General features: G+C 51.0%; 2 protein-coding genes across 3 annotated transcripts in view; one reads left to right on the top strand and one right to left on the bottom strand.

Moving 5' to 3' along the window:
• The window catches only part of CHADL (chondroadherin like), a 10,646-nt gene extending 7,645 nt beyond the window's left edge, over positions 1-3,001 (top strand). Inside the window, exon 6 of the mRNA XM_019734520.2 lies at positions 2,806-3,001. Coding sequence (XP_019590079.2) covers positions 2,806-2,832 — 27 coding nt within the window. The 3' untranslated portion in view covers positions 2,833-3,001. The remainder of the gene's footprint in view (positions 1-2,805) is intronic.
• On the bottom strand, positions 306-21,784 carry L3MBTL2 (L3MBTL histone methyl-lysine binding protein 2). Of its 2 annotated transcripts, XM_019734521.2 has the most exons (17): positions 21,638-21,784; positions 19,035-19,272; positions 14,969-15,102; positions 12,867-12,990; positions 11,985-12,064; positions 10,336-10,453; positions 9,747-9,881; positions 9,412-9,500; positions 6,494-6,725; positions 6,009-6,085; positions 5,762-5,866; positions 4,913-5,060; positions 4,719-4,801; positions 4,255-4,489; positions 3,705-3,770; positions 2,857-2,973; positions 306-2,429 (listed from the first exon to the last, which is right to left on the bottom strand). In XM_019734521.2, the coding sequence occupies exons 1-17, from the start codon at positions 21,659-21,661 to the stop codon at positions 2,317-2,319; spliced, it is 2,118 nt and encodes a 705-aa protein (XP_019590080.2). In that variant the 5' UTR covers positions 21,662-21,784; the 3' UTR covers positions 306-2,316. The 2 variants fall into 2 exon arrangements, with proteins under 2 accessions (XP_019590080.2, XP_074182557.1); XM_074326456.1 differs by lacking the exon at positions 14,969-15,102 and having other exon boundaries at positions 417-2,429; positions 21,638-21,720.

Here is a 21,784-nt window from a genome sequence, read left to right as displayed (position 1 = left end):
CCCAAGGGTTCTTTAGGGTGCTGGCTCCCAGCCAGCAGCGCCCCTCCTTGTGAGTAGGCCGTTAGTGCCATCTGAGGGCAGTTACGCACAAGGCTCATTCTGTCTCGAGTGATAATGTCCCCAAGTACTTCCGTCTGTGACAAATCAAAATGACCTTTAGATCCCAGCAATACAAGTTATGTACACTTTCATGTCATACACACGCCTGGGGCCGACCTTATGCTGGCCCTTTGGGGGGCTCAGGGGCTCGGGGGAAGCGACTGGAGGAAATAAGGACAAGACATGAGGATGTTATGGAGACGCGCTCACGAGATGACAGGCGATTCTTTATTCTCTCCATGTGTGAGCTCACTTCATAATTGCTCCTATAGGTGGCATATCAGAATAGTCCACTGCAGGAAACAGAAACCTGACGATTGAACTTAAGTAAGCGATTTAATTCTCATTGTCTTGGGGAGGTCACTCCAGCTCGGGCTTTGTGCCCATGGTGCCTGTGGGCACTTTTTCATTCAGGAAGAAGGGACTAACGGCCAAATGCCATACAAGCTGTTTTCCTAGAAGGTTTAGTCGGAACTGGACCCCTTAACTGCGAAGGAATGGGGATGACGAGTCATCTGGGCACAGAACCCTCAACAGAAGCCGGGCTCCTGAAGCAGGCCCAGGACCCAGGACCTGAGAGCATACCCAGGCCACCTTCCTCCTCGGGGGCTGAGGCCACAGCCCTGCCACCGCCCGTCTGCAGCGTGAGACATGCCCTTGCTCTTCACGGTGGCCCTAACCTGGTCACTTCCTGGAGAATTCAGGCTGCAGCAAAGGCAGCTTTCTGGGTTCAGCACCATGTGGGGCTGCCTAGTGCCTTCAGCAAAGGAGAGCGGATCAAGTTCTCTCTGGACGGCAAACTGGCTCCCCTAGGGCTGGTCACCCCACTTCTGGGACGACACCAAACAGCCCATGTCCTGAGCAAATCCACAGCCCGGCTCACAGAGAAGGCACCTGGACACCCACACCAGCACAGCTGCAGCCCTTAAAGGTCAACACGGGGACCCACCCAGCAGTTCTGTTCTCCACCCAAAAATATGGGAGGAAAGAAAAGGGCCGAGGAATGCAGGCTGCCTCCACCTTAGGTTCCAGAAAGAAGGATTAGTGAAGAGAAGCTTGATCAGAGACGAGTTTCAAAGGAGACTGAGGAAAAGTAAAGCTGCAATTTGGGCCAGTACTAGGTGAACTTCTAGAATGTGATTTCGGAGAGGAGAGAGGAAATCTGTTAAGGATTTAGTGGTTTGAAGAGTCAAGGAGCCGGGAAGTGTGTCCCACTGCCCCTTCTTCCTTCCTCTAGCTCCTGCAGGGAGGGCCACTTCAGCCAGCAGGGCTGACGGCTCCCCTGTCACAGCCCCAGGCTCAGGCAGGGCTATACCTGATGCTGACTAACAGGAGGGGAGCGAGAAGGGCAGGTCCCAGCTGAGCTGGCTTCTGCAGCAGGTTAAGCTCAATGCTGGCGACAGGCTCCCTCAGCTGGGGCCTCCATGCTGGGGCCGCACTCACCTTCCACTCCTGCCCGCCCCACAGGCCTCACCAAGTGGCACAGGGGCTGGGATGATCTTTCCCTCCCTAGGCCCCTGCAAGCCCCCCAACCCAAGGAGCAGACCCCACCTCTGCTCCACTGTTCTTTTTAGAAATGGGGGTCAGTGCTCATGCCAACAGAGAAAACAGGTCAAGGCCACCTCACCAGGTATGGAGAAATAACCCCACAGCCTGGTAACTGCTTCTCAGAGCTGGGTGCCTGTATGGGGTCCCCGAACCTCCCTAGGGTGCCAGGAGGAACAGAGTACCAACCCAGGAGACAGAGGCCACTCCACTTGGTTAAATCTTTCGGCAAAGGCTGTAACCATCACACCAGTCACTACTGTCGCCCCTCCGGAGCTGCTGCAGGCTTTACGACTTGCTTGGGCATCTGTGCACGCATGTGCACTCTCTCCACTGTCTCGAGTGTGACGGGGTGGGGGAGGTGCAGCCCCCATCCCCTGGCAACTGAGGGGTGTGGAGGGAGGCTACTGGAAGGGAGAGCTTCCGGAACTCTAGCTGGAGAGGGAGTCGCTCAGACCAGTGTGGGGGCCTCAGGCAGTCCCAAAGGAGGGCTGAGGCCACAGGGCAGGTCAAAGGAGAGCCCGGGGCTGGTCCTTCCTTCCATGCCAGGCCCTCCCAGCACCAGGCAGAATTTATGCAAAAAGGTTGTCTCCAAACTGCAGCTGGGTGGCAGGGTGGTGGCAGGGTGGGGCTGGCTTCCCGCAAGGTGGCCAGGCTGGCAGCAGGGCAGGCTCAGTCATCTGTCTCCTGTTTGATGTTCTCAATGGAAACAGGCAGCTCTGGACTGGGTGCCTTGTCAGGCGTGGGCGCGTCCACATGCTCTTCCTTCACGCGCACGGCGATGACTAAAGGGGGGTGGGAGGGCCGGGAGAAGAGCGACTGAGGGCACAGAGCTGGGGAGGGTGTGGGGGCTCGGGATCTGGCTTCCTACAGAGGGGCCCTGGTGTCGGGGGAGTACCTCCGTGGGGCAGGCAGCAGAAGGCCCAGGGTTCTATCACACGCCACCAGGCAAACTGTGCCAGAGACACTGGCACCTGCCCACCTGCTGCCCTGCGTAGCACGTGGGGGTGGGGGGCAGACACAGGGGCCAGGCTGGAGCTGCTTGGCTCCATATGGAATTGGGGTGGATGTTTGGGAAGCTCTTCAGGCCTAGTGGTCTGAGAAGGACTACTTGGTGCCAGGAAATTCCCTTCAAACTTGACTCAACTCTTCTGTGCCCAGGTGGGGAAGCAGAGGGGCCGCCCCTGAGCCCTGGAGCCTGGGGCCTCTTACTCTCATCAGGAACGGGCTCCGACGCAGTCCTGCCTGCAGCCGGCGGCTCCTCATCCAGCAGTGCCTTCTTGGACCCCTGTTTCAGGGGCCGGGTCTTGGTCGGTGGTATTCTTTTCCCTTTGAATAAAAACAGAATTAAAGCCAGCATTAGGGTTGTATCCACGTGAAGCTCAAAGGCTGGGTCTCATCCAGCGATACCAATTGGGGGAATTAGACTAAACTTCTGACATTACCCCTCAGGGCCGTGCGCCCCGAGGCTCAGAGCTGTCCACACGCTCACACGATCAGGGAGCGTGTCCGCTTCCTCTGTCCTGTTCAGGGACACACTCTTCTCTGCGTGGTGCATGTCATGGAGACCACCTCACAGTCACCGGCCCGCAGTTCCGGAGAATGTTCTGCCTCCCCCACTCCCCGCTGCTCTCCAACCTGCTGCCCCCTGAGCTGAGCCCGCGCTGGGCTCAGGACCTGAGAAGAATGGGGCCCTGCCCAGGGAAATGACCCCGAAGCTTGGTGACTGCCCTCGTCCCCCTCTCGGGGTCACGAGGTGGCTCTGGGGAGCAGCAGGGCTTCCTCCCACGGGGCAGCAGGGATGGGGCCCCCCACTTCTCTCTGTCAGATGTAACCTCTTGTCTTTTCCTCAGCGTCCTGACCACTGCCAGAGACGGGGGGACTCCCTGTTATGCTCTGGAGACACAGGCTGCTGGCCCAGGGGGCCAAAGGCAAGGGGAGGAGACAGAGACACCAGGAAGGCACTACCTAAGTGACAGGTCCCCGCTCTGCTCCAGGGACACAGGCCCAGCTGATCACAGGCCCCACACCAGCCACGGCTGCTTTACAGCACCACTTACTTTTCTTCCCAAACTGTTTCTTTTTCTTCTTCGTGGCCTCTTTGGCCTTCAGAGGTGTGGTTGGCTCTGCGGTTGAATGAGGACAAGAGGTGAGGAGAGAGTTCTGAGAGGACCCAGGGTACAGACACAGCCGAGACCCTGGCCTGCCCCTCACTAACCTCCCTTATACACAGGACACCCCGAGAAGGAAAACTCAAGTTGGGCCATGAGAGTGGGGGAGGGAGCTGGGGGAATGACCGGAGAACAGCTGTCCCTTCTTCCCACCCTCGTCACCAGGGCTGCTCAGAGGGACCTGGGTAGTTTACCTGGGTGCACAAGGGCACACGAGCATATGACAGAGTGGGCAAGATCAAGGAAGGAGCTCTGCAGGCCAGAGGGAGAGGGAGACAGACAGGTCAGGAGCAAGGGCCACTCTTTACTTAGAGGTGGTCCAGGAGATTTCTCGATCTCATGCCAAAGAATGAGGTGGGCACGGGATGGGGGAAGTGGTTGGCAGGAAGGAGAAAGCAAAGGAAAGTCAAGAGCCCCTTAAGGCTGCAGGAGCCCAGACCTGTGGCCACTGGCGGCTGGAGCTGGTAGCCGGTGAGCTCGCACCAGCCGACAGGGTAGATGTCCGGTGACTCACAGTCCACCCACTGGTCGTACTCGCTGTCCCAGCCATCGAAGTGGATGCTGAGAAGCCGATGGACCACCCGCCGTACGGTGGCCACGCAGATGAGCCGGGGCTCCATCAGGTCCACGGCCTCCAGCTTCATGCCCACCTTGAAGCCGTGGTTGGGGCAGTCCTGGGGAGGGGGAAGGCAGTGAGCGAGCCAGCCAGCTCCGAGCCACAGTGGTTCTTTGTTCCCAGCACCAGCCCCCATGGCATAGGGACAGGTGAAACTGTGGGGCACAGTGTCTACGCTGGAGTTGGGACCTCTCCCCGGGAGTGGCTGGTCTCAGCAGCAGGGACTCGCTGACAGTGGGCAGGGTCCCGAGGCCGCCCCAGGCCCCGTGCACCCTCAGCCCCCTCACCATGTTAAAGAGTCTCGAGGGAGCAGCTTTGGACTTGGTCTTCTCCAAGTAGGTGTCCCAGTTGAAAGTCTGTGTGTCGTATCCTGGGGGAGCAGAAAGCACAGATGCGGGAGGGAGAGGCGGGGAGGGGAGAGGGGGTCCAGGAAGGAGCGCACCGCCAAGGGGCACCTGCAGTCTGGTCGGGGCAGCCTAACCTTTTGGGGGTGTGAGCTCAATGTCATTCTTTTGGCAGAAGGTGGCTGGGAAGATGGCGTGGGAGGAGGCGTGGTAACAGAACCAGTCCGAGCCATCTGTGGAGGGCCCCCCATCCACACAGATCATCAGGTAGCCATCCAGGAGAACCTAGAGAGTGGGGGCGGGGCAGGCAGAGAGCATGGTATCACAAGCTGCACCCCGACCCCAGGGCAAGGTGGCTCTGGTGGGGACACAAGGTCATGTGTTGAACTGGAGCTAGATCTCAGCTTCCCCGAGCTGCTCCAGAGCTCTTCACTTCTGTAACCCCTGCTTGTGAGGTAACTGACCTTGCCCACTGGACAGTAAACACTGTGCTACATAGAAGGTCCTACGTCTGTCTTTTTGCCACTGTGTTCTCAGTGGTGAGCACACGGGCCCAGCCTGGGGATTTGCCAGGTGGACAAATCAGCACGTCCCCCAGGAGGGCCAAAGTCATTTGCTCCTCAGGCTGCAGCAATAATGGGGACGGTTTGCAGCATTCAGCCCGCCTGGGGCTTTCGGTGAGGCCAGCACTCAAAGGAGATGGCATGTGGTGGTGTGAAGGCCCCCAGTGAGGTGATGGGGTGGGGCCAATACCTGATACGGGACACATTCAGGCCAGGTGTTCAACAAACACCTGCCCAGTGCACCTCAGACCCTAACACGACAGCAGATTCTGAGCAGGGAGCAGGTAAGACCCCTCTTCGCAAAGATCAGGTGCTCCAGGGGCAGCCGGTGGGTGTTGGGAAGGTGGGATGGACGTGGAGTGCAGCTCTGCACTGTCTCCACCCTGAGAAAGCCACTTGGAGGCTGGAAGCAGCCTGTCTCACCTTGCAGATGGTCGCCACGCAGATGTTGCCCAGATTCAGGGGATCGATGGCCTCCAGTTTCATCCCCTCCTCGAACCACCCGCCTTCGGTGTAGACAGCTCGAACCTTAAAGGAACGGGGCAATTGGGGAAGGTGGGCCGGCCCAGGCCTGGGAAGGAAATGGGGAGGGAAAGGGGCAACCCAGGGAGGCTAAGGCCTGGAATGGACCCACGGCCAAGGGGAAAAGTGGCCAAGGGCTGTGCCTCACCTTCTTGAACAGGTAAGGAACAGCATCACAGTAGATTTTCCGGAAAGTGGGATGGTGGGCCATGTCGCTGCGCCTCTCTTTGGGGAGGTGGCAGAGGGAGTAAGGGAAAGAAGGGCGTCGAAAGCTGCTAATAGGGCCAGCTCCACTCCTTTCCCAGGTAAGTGGAGGCTGCCCTGCACATGCTCTAATCTGTATCTCAGCCTCCCACCCCTGCCTAGACTAGAAGACAGAAACATCAGGAGCTCTCTGTAGGTAGGAACTATTCAGCCCTTAAGACCCAGACTCTTCCCATGTGACAAGGTTCAAATCAGTTTTACCTCTTACAAGCTGAGCGACTTTGGTCAACCTGTCTGACCCCCCAGCACCGCCCCCTGCAGGGTGGAGATGATCACCTGACCACACAGCGTTGTGGGGTGCAGAGATGCTCCCACTTAGGCCTTGGGGCAGCTGAGCCTGGGGTCCCGCTGGCCTGGGGCTCTGCTAACCTGACAGCTTGATGCCATGGCCAACACGCCGTGACCAACCCACTGGGTGGATCAGAGGGCTCCACATGTGGCACCAGAAGTCGTCATCACTGTCGCCATCCTCGTAGAGGAGCCGCAGGCGACCCCCAATCACCGTGTCTACCACGGCCATGCGGGTCCGTGACACCTGGGACTTGTCCACCACCTCCAGCCGCATGCCCTGCCGAAAGGGGTACTTCATGCTTTCCACCATCTACAACGTGAGAACACAGGCGTGCTGTGAGCACGGGGCCCTCATGCCCCCCCTTCCTGCTCTCTCTTACAAGTGACCAGAAGACATGGAAGGTGGTGGAACCGGTCTAAACACCAAGTCAAACCTGGCCCCCAAGTCCCTAGAATGATATTGAGGGAAGGCACACAGCTTACCATGTGTGCACTCAAACCCCAATAAGAGCCTGATGGGAATTACAAAGCCCTCTGCAGTCAGGTGGCCCATTAGTGCCAGAGCTGAGCCTCGAACCCTGGCCTGGTGTCCAGCCTGTGCTTTCAGGGATCTCTGATCCACACTCCCCTCCCTCCCGGCCCCCTGCTGGTGGCACAGAGAATGAAGTCCCCTTTGTGTCCATATGTCTATTCCCGCTCTGGCCTTACTGGGCTGCTGCTCTGAACAGCTTTCATAGCATCTCAGCAGCAATGCCTGCCCCTCGGATCCAGCCAGGACGGTGACCAAGAGGCCCACAAGCGGCTCTAGAGAGTGCTGATGATGGGCAAGGGTGAGGGCAGGAGGCTGGTGCTGTGATTGGTGCTGTCCTGCGGTGGAGGACCTGGTTCAGTGAGCTCTGCTGGCTGAGGGAGAACCAGCCCCAGCTGTGCAATTTCACAGCCCACCAGAAGGGGGAGCGTCTCAGAGATCACAAGCGGCCCCCAGGAAAGCGGACACAGCCCTCCACCAGACAGACCCTCAACCCTCTGCTCAAGGGCGGAACCCACCCCAACACCGACTGCCTGACTGGCCCATTTGGGAGAGTGGGAGACCCACAGTGAGGCCTGGGTTGGGGTCCCTCTGAGCCGCCGCCCTCACCTAGCCTCTCCTGACACATTCCTTGCCTCTGTACTCACTGGAACTTGAGCTCTAAGGACAGAAGCTAGGCTCGGTTTGATTCATTTCTACATTCTCAGCTCTTAGCACAGAACTAGGCAGAGTTAGTGCTCAGTTAATGTTTTTTCTCAACAACGAACAAAACACATGCACGTACCCCTGACCTTGACTGATAGGTCACTGATTCAAAACACATTCCCAAGCACTTACCACACTGCAGGCATCAAAGGGCATTTAAAACTCCCTCCACAAACCCACCCCCTTTTATTCTCACCATCCCCCTAATCTTCAGAGGCAGCTGCTTTTGTGTCCCCTCCAGTGTGCACACAGGACGGGTACATGACAGGTAGTCAACGTGTACTTGCTGGCTGGTTCGCATGGAAGCCTGTTCTGCCACCCAGGAGCAAACCCCTTCTAATTTAAGCAGAAGATGGGCCACCTTGATACCCATAGTGGCCGGCACCACCCACAGTCATCTGCCTCATCTTAAAACAAGGGCCAGCTGAGAAAGTAAATGACCATCCTTAAAGGCAAAGCTGTCAGCTATGCAAAGCACCATGGGAAATGTAGGAGCAAAAGCTTACAGTTTTGTTGGAAAGAGAATATGAAAAGATAATTAACAACATATAAACAGCAAACAAGGTGTACCCAGTAAGTTTAAATGAGGGAAAAATCACTTCTGCTTCGGGAAAAAAAGCCAGAGAACGCTTCTGTGAGGTGCCTGAACCATCCCTTGATGGCCGAAGGCCAGCTCTCCACCAGCTCAGGCCCACGGCGGCAACCTTTCACCTGGTGACCGTTGCCGTGGGTGAGAGGGCCTCAACTTCCACTCCATCCTTATTTTCCACTGCCTTCCATACCATGCACGCCCTACCCATCAAGGTAGAATCCAAACGCCATTTTCTCCACAAAGCCTTCCTTGACGCCTGTTCTTCCTGAGGCCACAGGCCAGTTCAGTTTCACGTCATGGCAGCACCTGCCCTCATCCCCCTGCTGTGACACCCAGGGCTACACGGGACCCACCTCTGAGCACCCAGCTCAGGAGACTTCAGGTCTCCTGTGTGAGGCACCTGTGTGAGCGAGCCCCACAGCAGGAGGGCTGGCATACAGAGGGGGACACTGAGTCTTCACAGTGGACCCTTGCGAGACCTTCGAATTTTTACCATGTGTATGACTTTTCAGGTCAAAGAACGAAATAACAAAATAATTTCTCCCCCCCTTTCTTCCGCCTCCGCTCCCCCCCCCCCCCCACTCCGGTTCAAGCCGTTGTTTCTCAGTCTAGTTGTGTAGGACACAGCTGCCTGGTCCATGCTGGTGTTACGAGCCTTGCCCCTCCCCCAGGCTGAGGCAGTCAACCGGCCCCGAAATAATTTTTAAAAATTACAATTAAATGCCACACAAGTGGTTCTGAAGCACGTCCCTGGTTCAGAACCAAGGCTATGTTACAATTATTTATGCACACGACTTTGTTTCCTCTGCCAGACTGAAGAGTCCTAGATGGCAGGGTCTCTATTCTCTGTATTCCCACAGTGCCTTGTATACAACAAGCACTTAATAAAATCTACTGAATGAATGCTCCTGAAAAATGCTGTAAGCACAGGTAAGGACCTAGAAGAGCAACTGGTCCATGTGACTGGTCAGTCTGGGTGGGGAGGGCGCTGATTTTAGGCTGGGAGGCAGGTGGCAACCGCCATCCTTCCTTGGGAAACATGGAGCCACTACAGACTGTTCCGCAAGGAAGTCTTAGAACAAATACTCCAACGACCAGCACAAAAGCCACAAAGTGGGAGGGGGGACAGGAAGGAGATCAGGGAAGAGCCCAAAGTGCTCACTGCTGGACCTTGATGTGGAAATCCACGGGAAGCGTCCTGGAGCCCACCAGCCGTTTCATCAGGTAGCCCTTCCAGTCGGTGAACTTGGCGTGGATGGCTGCAGGGACAGGAGCAGATTCCGCTTACACAGACTGACAACACCCCACCCCCAACAGAGGGCGCCAGAGCCACCCAGAGACCGCAGAAGGGATGGGACAAGTTATTTCTGCCCACCCCGGCCAGCAATCACCTCATCCTATAAAACCCAGCTCCACAACCTGGACCTGCCGCAGGGCGTCGGGGACGAGGAGGCAGGTGGGTTCTGTCCTGGCCTACCCGGAGGCACAGCCCCCCTCCTACTCACTCCGTGGGGGCACCAGGATCTTGCTGTTGATGGCACACCAGCCAATGGGGTGGACATCCACGGTTCCCAGATTGCACCAGAAGTCATGGCTGGCGTCGTTTTCAAAGCCTTCATACCGGAGCAGCACTCGGTACCCTGGAAGGAGGAAAAGAGCCAGCCCCAGTGAGGGAGGGAGGGCGGGAAGGGTGGGGAAAGGCATGGTCTGCGGCCTTCCCTCTTCTCCGGCCAAAACCGGACTTGTCGCTGCCAATCCCATGAACGCCTCCAGGCAGTGGGGGTGCTGCTGTCCACAAGAGTCATGGCCAAAGCAAACCCACGTCGCCTACGTGGAGAGCAGTATGGCACACGGGGAGAATTCATTTTCTATAACCCCTGATAATCCCTGGAATAAAATTCAAAAAATAGGAGTTTCCAAACGCACCAAACTCTGTGGTCCCCACTAAGGTAGGCGAGCTAAGCGAGTTGCGGGACTTGGGAGAAAGTCCAGTGGTGCGTTTGTTGGGCTTGTTTCTGCCTACAGCACGGCCTACGCACCTAGGAACACCACTCTGCAGACCCCGACCCTGCCCTGGCCAGGACGCCCACCCACCTGCGGCCTGGATGACAGAGGCGATCCAGTACACCCGGCTGGGGAGCACAGCGTCACTGTTGAGCACCTCCACCTTCATCCCCTTCATCACATCCTCCCACTGGTCGTAGAGTGGGACCTGGTGGGAGGAGAACACAGGGGACATGAGCTGCCTGCACTGGCAGGGAGGGGTGGAGTCACCACATGCTTCGCCTCGTCACTCTGCACGCGGAGGGCCAGGCACGGGACTTGGGATGAGGACTTGAGCCAGGTGTGGCGACTGTGCTGGAAGAGTAGAGTCGGGATGGAGACGGGCAGGGGTGGGCAGGGCGAGGGCCAGAGACCCAGAGCCACGTGGCTGAGTGCTAATCTTCACAGGACCAGCTCCTAGCTGTCTCGTCTTGGGTACGTCACACCTGTGCCAATCTGTGTGACAGTAAGGACGCCTAACCATTTCTATAGTGCTCACCACATGCCAGGCACTGTTGCTGACACAGACATCGCCTCCTCCGTCACTCAAACCTGGGTGACGCCCCGGGCCCTCAGCTGTCACCACGCCGGCTGGCACAGAACTGTCTACTGCACACGGTTCCTGGCCTGTCTCTCCCCCTCTCCCCCTCTGCCCCCGGCCCTCTCCTCCTGTTACAATGCCTTCCCAACATCGAAACCTCACTTTGCTGCCAATGGCACCTTGATTCTCCTTTGGGGAAAGTCACCCTTTTTCATGCTCAGCGCTGGCTTGAGCCACTCGGGGTATCCTACTCCATCTCCTGGCCCTAGACTGGGCTCCTCACAGCACCTAGAAATGGTGATGCTGCAGGCACAGGGGTAGATTTTCAGAGCATATGCATGGGACACGTCAAATGGAACTGTAACGTTAACTCCCCTGCAGTGAAACTGCCGGGGCTGCTAGAGGATTCAGGTCACAGAGAGGTCCCGGACCAGGAGAGACGTGCCAGCTCAGTGGTCAGAGAGCAGCAGGAGGCTGCCTGGAGGCCAGCTTTCCTTGTTGAGGGCACTCCCCCGAGTTCAGGAGCAGTTCAGAAAGGAGAGGCTAGGAAGTGGGTTGACTCAGGTAAGAGGCCTCCTCCTAGTTTCCTGGGGTTTAGGAAACTGCTTGGAAGACGAAACAAGGGTGCCACTCTCGGCTTCTCTCCCCGCCTGCAGCCTACCAGGCCACAGCCCCCCCCCCCCCCAGGGGCCTCACGCTTCTGGTGTTTCTCAGGGGGTCAGGGAGCCTTTTGCAGAAATGGGCTCCAGGATGCAGCCACATCTGCCTCTCTGGGACCAAGGGGCCCAGGGCAATTCAGAAGCACCAAACTTTCAAGGGAAAAAACACTAAAAATGGGGACGAAAGGAGAAAAGGATTTCAGAGTTGGCTCTTAGACATCAACTAGCACAAAGTCCATTCTGTAAATAAAGTGGGGACCTCAGAGGGGAAGCACAGTACTTGCGAGAAGCCCTCAATGAGGGTTTGCCGGAGGACTTCTGAAAAGTCAACAAAAAGGTAGAGGGCCTGGCAAAGCTGGGCTTCGACCACCCAGACCTCACCCTGTTCCCTCCCTGGTGCCACTGTCCAGTCTGGAACGACACTGGTGAGGCAGGTAGGTGAGTCGGGCGCTGAGCACGCGGGCTCCCTGCTCCCCCCACCTCAGCTCCAGGGCACTCACGTGTTTAAAGCAGCTGACAGGAGCAGCCTTGTAACTGTGGTCCTTCAGGAACTTCCCCCAGTCGAAACCCAAGACTAGCGCTGCAGAGCAGAAAAGGAGAGTGAGGAGTGGAGGCTGGAGCTCAAGCACGTGCCCCTGCAGGGACCTGGCCCGAGGAGCCTGCAGAAGCAGGTCCCTTTCCCACCCCAGCAGCTTCTGGATCCCAAGTGCATGCATGGGAGGCCACCTGTCCCCATACCTGCCCCATCAGTGGCCATCAGGACCTTATCCACAGGCTGCTAGACTCTCAGGAATAGAGGAAACATTCAGAAGGAAATGCCTGACCTTTCTTCCCCCAAAGAAAAAAGGAAATTCAAAGACCCTGGAGCTTTAATGCCTCAGACCTCCCCCAGCCTCTCATTGGCTAGAGCCGATCTAAAAGGGAGGGAGGTGCACCACCTAGGCCCCTCCAACTCCCGCCAGCGGAGCTCCATTTCAGTCAGAAACTCAGACCCTCTAGAGCAGAGTTGCTTCCTGCCTACGTTTAATTTGCTCAGAAATTGCTACACACACTCAGGAAGTTTCCTTTTCTTATCCCATAACCCTCTTCAAACTAGATCCGGGTTTTCACTGCCCAGGAAACAAACTAAAGGGCTAAAAGCAATGCAAAACAATAGAGGTGAATTCTCAGCTTTTGAATGATCAGGAGTAGGGGTCCTGGCAATTTCAGGGATTTTCTGCGGTAATTTCCATAATACCTACCCACCAGGTGAGGAAGATGCAATTCACAGTCAGCCTGGGTCAGGGCCCTTTCTAGCGGGCCACCTTTTCCACTGCCCCCTCCTAGGGCAGGCCACCCCAGCCCTGGCACCCCAGGACCTTCAAAGTCCTCTGCTGTCTTACCGTCTTGCCCCGTAGGTGTCCCATCTGCTAGCTGTCCCGTCCCTTGTGAGTGGAGGAAGGCTCCAATTTTGGCAGACCAGGCTGCTTTGTGCAGGACTTTGGCTTTCTTAGTAGGTGGTTTTCCCTAAAGGAAGGAGAGGACGTGTGAAGCCCATTGGCTAAGAATCAGCCTCAGGATTTGGACTGCCTACATTTTCATCCTGGCATAGGCCCAGTGACTTAAGCTCTTTAGGGCTTGTTTCTTCATTTGTAAATCAGGATGATAATAATAACAATACTTAGCTGGGAGGGGGTAGCAAGGATGATTACACTCAACTCTGTAAGGACTCAGCTGTAGTTCACTGGGAAGGGAATGGAGGGAGGCCAGAGCTGCAGGGCAGGGAGAGACACATGTTCTAGCTTTTAAGCCTCATCCAGGAACCTCTAACTAGTGGCTTCACCTCTCAGCTGTCACCTCCCACCCGTGCTCCTACAGGTTTGAGAATGGGCTTCGTGGGGTCCATGAACTGGCCCAGAAGGCCACATTCTGTAGCTGCGAGTACATGAATGTTCTGGAGAGGGTCCATGGCTTCCATCAGGTGCTCAAAAGGGTCCCCCCCCCCCCCCCGCAAAGAAAAAAGGCTCCGATCTGGCTTGTAATTTGTAACTTAAGCACTGGTCAGAAAGGCCCAGAGAATTTATTAGCAATCAGTAAAGTAGAAGTGTGGGTTTAAATCCCACACAGACCTGGGGTTGAATCCAGTCTCTTCAATTTTATCTGTGTGCCTTTGAGCAAATGACTAAAAATTTTTGACCCTTTAAAATAGGAATTTTTAAAAATTCATTTTTTAGGGATCACTGGTTAGACAGTGTCAAGCCCTTAGCAAATACCCCTAAATTATAGCTACCATGTTTCCCCGAAAATAAGCCCCAGTTAAGATCACCAGATGGACACATTTAGTACCTTGTGACGATGTTCCAGAAGATGAAATGACTATTTGAATAAATGTACATTGTTGTACATAAAAAAAAAAGACATCCCCTGAAAATACGCCCTAATGTGTCTTTTGGAGCAAAAATTAATATAAGACCCCGTCTTATTTTCGGGGGAATACGGTATAAGACCTGGTCTTATTTTCGGGGAAACATGGTATTAACAATATTATCAGCTCACTGATATGCCTTGACTAAAATCCACAAAAGGAGGGAAATATCAGTAATTGCCTTGCAAAGGTAAGACAGTGTATGAAGCACTAAGCAGAAGACCTGGCACACGGCAACTTTCAATAAACATCAGAGCAGAGGGTCTCAAGCTTTGCTGCACATTACGATCACCTGGGGAGCTCTTTACAGCCCCTATGTGGAGGCCACACTCCGTCCTAATTAAGTCAGAATCTTTGGGAGTAAGACCCAAGCATCAATAGTTTTAAAACTTTCCAGGTGATCGCAACATTGCCATCCAGTTTGAGAACCAGTGTTGTGGCTGGTGGCCATAGCTACCATGAAACAACACAAGGCCAGGCACCTGAGATTCAGCTTCCAGCCTCGTTCTGCTGCTCTCATCCCACAGAACCACCCCAGGGAAGACATTAACCTCTCTGGAACTCAAGCCCACTTTATCAATTAACCTGTGACTTAGACAACACATCAGAATCCCTCCATTTCTAAAACTTCTATGAATGTCAATAATTAACTAGAGATTGGTAAGACCTGCTGGGTGGCTGCCTGTGACAGGGAGTCAGATCAGAGAGGAGGCATCGACCTTCTAAACTCACGGGGCTGATGAAGCTTGTACTTGGTTCCCAGCTTCCTTTCAGAACATTTACAAAAGTATGATGCAAAGACCAAGGGCATCAGGCTCCCCCAAGTTTCTTGTTTAAAACTTTTTGAACACATCAGACTCTGAGGGGTGAGGGTGGGGAATGAAGGGAACAAAGCTCCAGGAATCTGCAATTTAATGAGCTCCATAAATAGATCCCTCTGCCCTCTAAAGTTTGAGCTCATAATAAATACCAGGAAATTTACAACCTCTGATGGACACGAGCAAGGTCCTTCCCAGGTTGGTTGTTCCCATCTCAGTACCCAGGGCCCCGGGAAGGGTCTTCCCAATGACCTCCTCTCACCTGTAATCTAGCCAAGATACTGGCTTTCTTGGAGTTGGAGGAGTAGCTCCTGGAACAGGAGACACTGCAGAATCTCTTGGTCTTGGAGAAGAAGGCTTCCCTTGTACCCACGATACCACACATCTCACAGACAGCTGGGAAGAGAACTTAGCATGTGACTCACCTGGTGCGGTCACCCCAAATCAAACAAAATGATGGGCCCTTCAAAACCTGGACACTGCATTAACCAGGTAAGTCCTGAATTATTTCGCCTAAGATGAGCTGTTTGGCATCCCATGGCTCTGTGTCAACAGTGGGCTAAGGAAAATCCATGAGGACTGGGGAAACAAGTGGATGATAGAAAGTTTGCAAAGAGGAAAACGAGAAGGAAAAAAGTGCTCAAGTCACTTAACTTCTATTGGTCTATTTTCTTCTCATCTATAAAGAGTTTGCACTAGATCAGTGTTTCAACCCTGACTTCACATTAGAATCACTTGGGGGAACTTTAAAAAATGTCCAAGCCTGCGATGCTAATTAATTGTTCTGTGTTGGGACACTGGCACTGGTAGTTTGTTAAAAGCTCCCCAGCAGATTCTAATATACAGCCAGGATAGAGAACCCCGGACTAGATGGTCTCTACTGGTTCTTTCTAGTTCTAAAGTTCTAAGATTCTAAGACAAGGGTTAGGAGAAGATAGAAGGGAGAAAGATAAAAGGGGAGAGAGAAAGAGAAGACAGGATGAATAGAAAGTAAATAATACTCAACTGGCAAAGAGTAGATTATTCTTCTAAAGAGTTTAGGTACCAGACTGATGGCTTCACAGGTGAATTTTACCAAATAGTCAAAGAAGAATCAACACCTATTCTTTTCTATTCCAAAAAATTTAAGAGGAAGGAAGGCTCCCAAGCTCATTTTATGAGGCCACCATTACCCTGATTCCAAAACCAGACAAAGACATTATAAAGAAATAAAACTATAGGCCACTATCCCTGATGAACATAAATGCAAAGATCCTCAAAATATTAGCAAAGTGAATTCAGCAATACATTACGATAAAACACCATCATTGAGTGGGATTTATTCCTAGGAGGCAAGGTTGGTTCAATATCTGCAAATCAATTAATGTGCTACACCACATAAACAAAATGAAAGATGAAAATCATATGATCATATCAATAAATGCAGAGAAAGCATTTGACAAAATCGAGCATCCATTTATAATAGAAACTCTTAGCAAAGTGGGAATAGAGGGAACATATCTCAACATAATAAAGGTCATATGTTACAAATCCACAGCTAACATACTCAACAGGGTAAAGCTAAAAGCATTCTCCTTAAGATCAGGAACAAGATAAGAATGTTCACTTTCACCACTTTTATTCAACATAATAGTGGAAGTCCTAGCCAGAGCAATCAAACAAGAAAGATAAATAAAGACATTCAAACTGGAAAAGAATAAAACTGTCATTATTTGTAAATGACATGATAGAGAACCCCAAAGATTCCACGAAAAAACTATTAGAACTGATAAATGAATTCAGTAAAGTAGCAGGATACAAAATTAATATTCAGAAATCAGCTGCATTTTTATATACCAATAACAAACTACCAGAAAGAGAAATAAAGAAAATCCCATTTACAATTGCATCCAAAACAATAACAACAACAAAAAAAACAAACACAACCCTAGGACTAAATTTAACCAAAAAGATCTGTACTTGGAAAACTGTAAGACACTAAAGGAAGAAATTGAAGATACAAACAAATGGAAGCATATACCACGCTCATGGATAGGAAAAATTAACTATCATACTATCCAAAGCAATCTACAGATTCAATGCAATCCCTATCAAAATACCAATGACATTTTTCAGAGAACTAGACCAAATAATCCTAAAATTTATATGGAAACATAAAAAACCCAGAATAGCCACAGCAATCTTGAGAAAGAACAAAACTGGAGGTATCATGCTACCTGATAGCAAACTATACTACAAGGTTATAGTAATCAAAACAGCATGGCACTGGCATAAAAACAGACACATAGATTAATGGAACAGAATAGAAAGCCCAGAAATAAACCCATGCCTATATGATCATTTAATCCAAGATAAAGGAGGCAAGAACATACAATGGGATAAAGACAGTCTATTCAATAAATGGTGCTGGGAAAACTGGACCACCTTCTTACTCCATATACAAGAATAAACTCAAAATGGATTAAAGACTTAAATGTAAGACCCAAAACCATAAAACTCCTAGAAGAAAACACAGGCAGTAAACTCTCTGACATTACCCTTAGTGATTATTTTTTTGATATATCTCCTTGGGCAAGGGAAACAAAAGAAAAAAAATAAACAAATGGAACTATACTGAGCTAAATAGTTTCTGCACAGCAAAAGAAACCATCAACAAAACGAAAAGACATCTTACTGAATGGGAGAAGATATTTGCCAATAATACATCTGATAAAGGGTTAATATCCAAAATTTATAAAGAACTCATACAATGTAACACCAAGAAAACAAAGAATTCAACTAAAAAATGGGCAGCGGACCTGAATAGACATTCCTTCAAAGAGGACATACATGTGGTCAATAAACATATGAAAAGATTCTCAACATCACTAATCATCAAAGAAATGCAAATTAAAATCACAATGAGATATCACCTCACTCCTATCAGAATAGCTATCATCAATAAAACAAGTGTTGGTGAGGATGCAGGGTGGGGAGGGGAACCCTTGTGCACTGTTGGTGGGATTGCTAATTGGTGCAGCCACTATGGAAAATGGTATGGAGGTTCCTCAAAAAATTCAAAATAGAACTACCTATGACCCAGCAATTGCATTTCTGGGTATTTATCTGAAGAAACCAAAACATTAATTCCAACAGATATACGCACCCCTATGTTCACTGCAGCACTATTTACAACAGCCAAGACATGGAAACAACTGACATGCTCATTAATAGATGATGGGATAAAGAATCTGTGCTACATATATATAATGGAATATTACTCAGCCATGAAAAAATGAAATCTTACCATTTGCGAGAACATGGATGGACCTAGAGGGTATTATGCTAAGTGAAATAAGTCGGACAGGGAGAGACAGATACCATATGATTTCATTTATATGTGGAATCTAAAGAACAAAATAAACAAACAGACTCATAGATACAGAAAACAAACTGATGATTGCTGGATGGGAGGGGGGTTGGGGGGGGCTGGGTGAAAGAGGTGAAGGGATTAAGAAGTACCAATTGGCAGTTACAAAATAGTCACTAAAGTACAGGAAATATAGTCAATAATATTGTAATAGTTATGTATGATGCCAGGTGGGTACCAGACTTATCGGAGGGATCGCTTCATAAATTATATAAATGTCTAACCAATATGCTGTACACCTGAAACGAATATTAAATAATACATCATTGGAAAAAAAAGACTCACTCTAAACTATGGGGAAAAAAAGAGTTTAGGTACCAAGGGACAGGAGTGTCCCCACAGACTACCTAGCCTGCCTCTTTTCATAGGCAGGCCACATGCTGGAGGCCCTGACATGGGGCTCCGGCAGCTGTCCAAGCATCACGTCTCAGTCAACTGGCTTCCAGATGATCCATCCATGGGGATTCTGACCTGCTCACCCCACCTTACCCAGAGGTAAGAGGATTATTCTGTATCTCCCTCCTTGTCACTTTCAACCCACAAGCCACTTCTTGTCCCTTCCTAGATAGTAACCAGAATACTTTAGGTGTCCTATCTTCTCAACATCTAGGTTTAGAAACCCACCAGCTAGCCACACACACGTACAAGCAGCACCATGTTAACGACTCACATCTCATATGTGCTAACTAAACATTAGTTGTATGAAAGAATGAATGAAATCAGACTGCAGCAGAGGACATGACCCTTGGGGATACTTGGGGTGCTTCTGTCTCTCTCACAGGTCCTTAGACATCTGATCCCTTAGACGACAGATCAAACAGCCCTTTCTACCTGGATGCCTCCGCTCACGTAGCCTATTTCCCCTCTCCCTCCACAACCTCCAGAAACCTCCCCATCTTCAGGGACACTCTGAAGGCACCTGGCTCAGAACCACTGCCATCCAAGGAGCGGGGAGTCCCAGGGCTGAGCAAATGCAGGGGGGAGGTGGGCAGCTCCCCTGCTTCTCTCTCCTCATTTTCTGCTTCACTTGACTCCTCTAGGTAGGAGCTGCTTTCACTGCCCGCACTGCTGTTATAACTCCGGAAACTGTCATAGCCACCAAAGAGCTCCAAGTCGTCATCTTCCTCTTCTTCCTCCATTGCTTCTGAAGGAGTCTCCTATGAAAGGATGACACAAATCAGGCGGGAGGAATCATGTTTGGCTTAGTGTAGGGGGAGGCGGCTGCCAATCTGCTCTCAGCTCCCTTTCCAGTTCTTGGTCAGGTCAACACTCTTGGGTAAAATGGCAGGCAGAATCAACTACCCTTTGCAAACACCAGGGTCGTTCCTCTTGTTCATACAGTTCTCAACCACAATTAAAAGAAATAGCTTAACAAGACAGAAAAAACATGTATTAGGAATTAACCAAGCTCCTTCTATGGATGTATAAGTGATGGCATTTTAACATGATTCAAATACAATACAGTGATATGAAAATATCCTAAGTAAGCTACCTCATGAAGACTTCCTGGGAAAGATGTATATAGTTGGCCTACGTATCCATGGATTCCAAATATTTCGGAAAAAAGTTACATTGTTGGTGATGTGTGTGCTATGTACTTAGGCCTATGACAGTTGTGTCTGTACTGAACGTGTACAGACTTTATTTTCTTTTCATTATTCCTTGAACAACACAGTAAAACGACTATTTACATAATATTAGGTATTATAAGTAATCTAGAGATGATTTCAAGTATATGGGAGGATGTGCGTATATATGCAAATACTACGTCATTTTATACAAGGGACTTGAGCATCCAGATTTTGGTCCCAGAGGTGTCCTGGAACTAATCTCCTGCAGATACCACGGGACACCTGTACAGACATACCTTGTTTTATTATACTTTGCTTTATTGCACTTCACAGATGTTGGGTTTGTTACAAATTGAAGGCAAGACTCTCCACCAGCAAAAAGATTATGACTGGCTTTATTTCAGTGGTCTAGAATTGAACCCGCAATATCCCTGACGTTTGCCTGCATTAGAAACTCACTGTTCCCCCTTCAGCATATGTACACCAAAATAACCTCAACTCAAAAACAAGTTAAGTCAGAGAAAAGTTCATTTGGGACCCAGACTGCCCTAAGGAGGATTTGGGAAGCAGAAGACACAATAGTTATAGCATATATACTACAATAGCTTTGGACTAAGCTCTGATCCTAACTAGCTGTGGGTCCTTGGGCCAGTCATTTAACCTCTCTGGGCCTCAATTTTCTCATCTATAAAATAAGAAAAATATTTGGCTCACAGGATATACAATGTAAATGAGATGTTGCATATGAAACTACCTGGCATGTAGTAGAAAAAGTGTGAAGGGTTTGGGCTCAAGACCAGGGCTCAAATACCATCTCTCCTTTTTACCAGCGGTGTGATTGTGTGATCTGCAGGAAGTCAGTCTTCAGTGTCTCAATTTCCCCATCTGTAAATGAGGATAATACCACCTATTTCATTGGCTTTGGGGGAGAAGTAGGGCACTCAGAACAGTGACTTGCATATCATAAGTGTTCAGTAAATGTTGGCATTTATTACTGGTTAAAAGCATGGAATTGCAAACCAGACTCGCCTGGGTTCGAATCCTGGCTCTGCTACTTATTATCTGTGTGGTTTTTGTACAAGATAATCAACCTTGCTGCTCTCAGTTCCTTCATCAGTAAAATAAAGACAATAACAAGCCTTCTTTTAGAAGACTGTTATGAAGACTGAGACATATAAAGCCTAGATCTTTTTCCAGCAGTTACTGACAGCTCTAAAAGTGGGAGCTATTATTCTCTATTATGATTATTCTCCTTCACTCTTGTACTATAGAATTTTTGAGCTATTCCAGTACAACTGCACATGCAAATGTGCTAGAAAGGAAACCGAATTCAAATACAAGGTGACCAGGGCCAAATGATTACAGGCCGAGTGAGTTACAGGGTGCAGTCGAGTGGGAAAAGCACAACAGGCAACGTTTTGGCCCCTGACGGACTTAGTGCCCACATCCTGTACTTTACTGCGGTGTTGGAGAGTCGCACCATCTATCTAACTAAGCCTCAGCTATTCTAACCATAAAAACGAAACAATGACACAGGACTGTCGTGAGTATACTGGGAGATACTGCACGTGAACGCTCCTCCAGACACGGAGTGTTTATTAAACTTGAATCTCCCTTCACGTCCCACCAGGATACGAGAGGCCTCATAATCCCTAAAGAACCCAACCACGAGACAGGGAAGACGAAGAAGATTCAGGAGCGCTCACAGCCTGAACTCAGTACCCCTTTCCCAAACCAGGGGACTGTGTCTCCCTGGACTACTCGCCCGACGTCGGCCCCAGCAGTATCCGAGCAAGAGGCACGCCGATCGCTGCTGGCCCGGCTCAGCCTCAGTTTATCCATCCTTCCACCCTCCACCCGCAAGGCGTCGCTAAAAGGCCTAAAGAAGGGTCTCCCGGGCGAAGCTCTCGGGGTTCCCTTTCCCAGACACGGTAAGTCCTCTCCCTCTCACCTCAACGCCCCGGGGTTTCTCCATGAGACCTAACAGAGTTTCTTCAACCGTCACCAGGTGCAGGAAGCCATATTGGCCTCGTCGCTTTCCCGAAGTGCATTCATTGGCCGCCTCCCAGAGACGCGGACCAATCACGCTGCGGGAAAG

The sequence above is a fragment of the Rhinolophus sinicus genome, linkage group LG02, assembly GCF_036562045.2.
Source record: "Rhinolophus sinicus isolate RSC01 linkage group LG02, ASM3656204v1, whole genome shotgun sequence".
Taxonomy (NCBI): domain Eukaryota; kingdom Metazoa; phylum Chordata; class Mammalia; order Chiroptera; family Rhinolophidae; genus Rhinolophus; species Rhinolophus sinicus.
The sequence above is the reverse complement of the archived record's forward strand: the minus strand, read 5'-3'. Positions and strand labels throughout refer to the sequence as shown.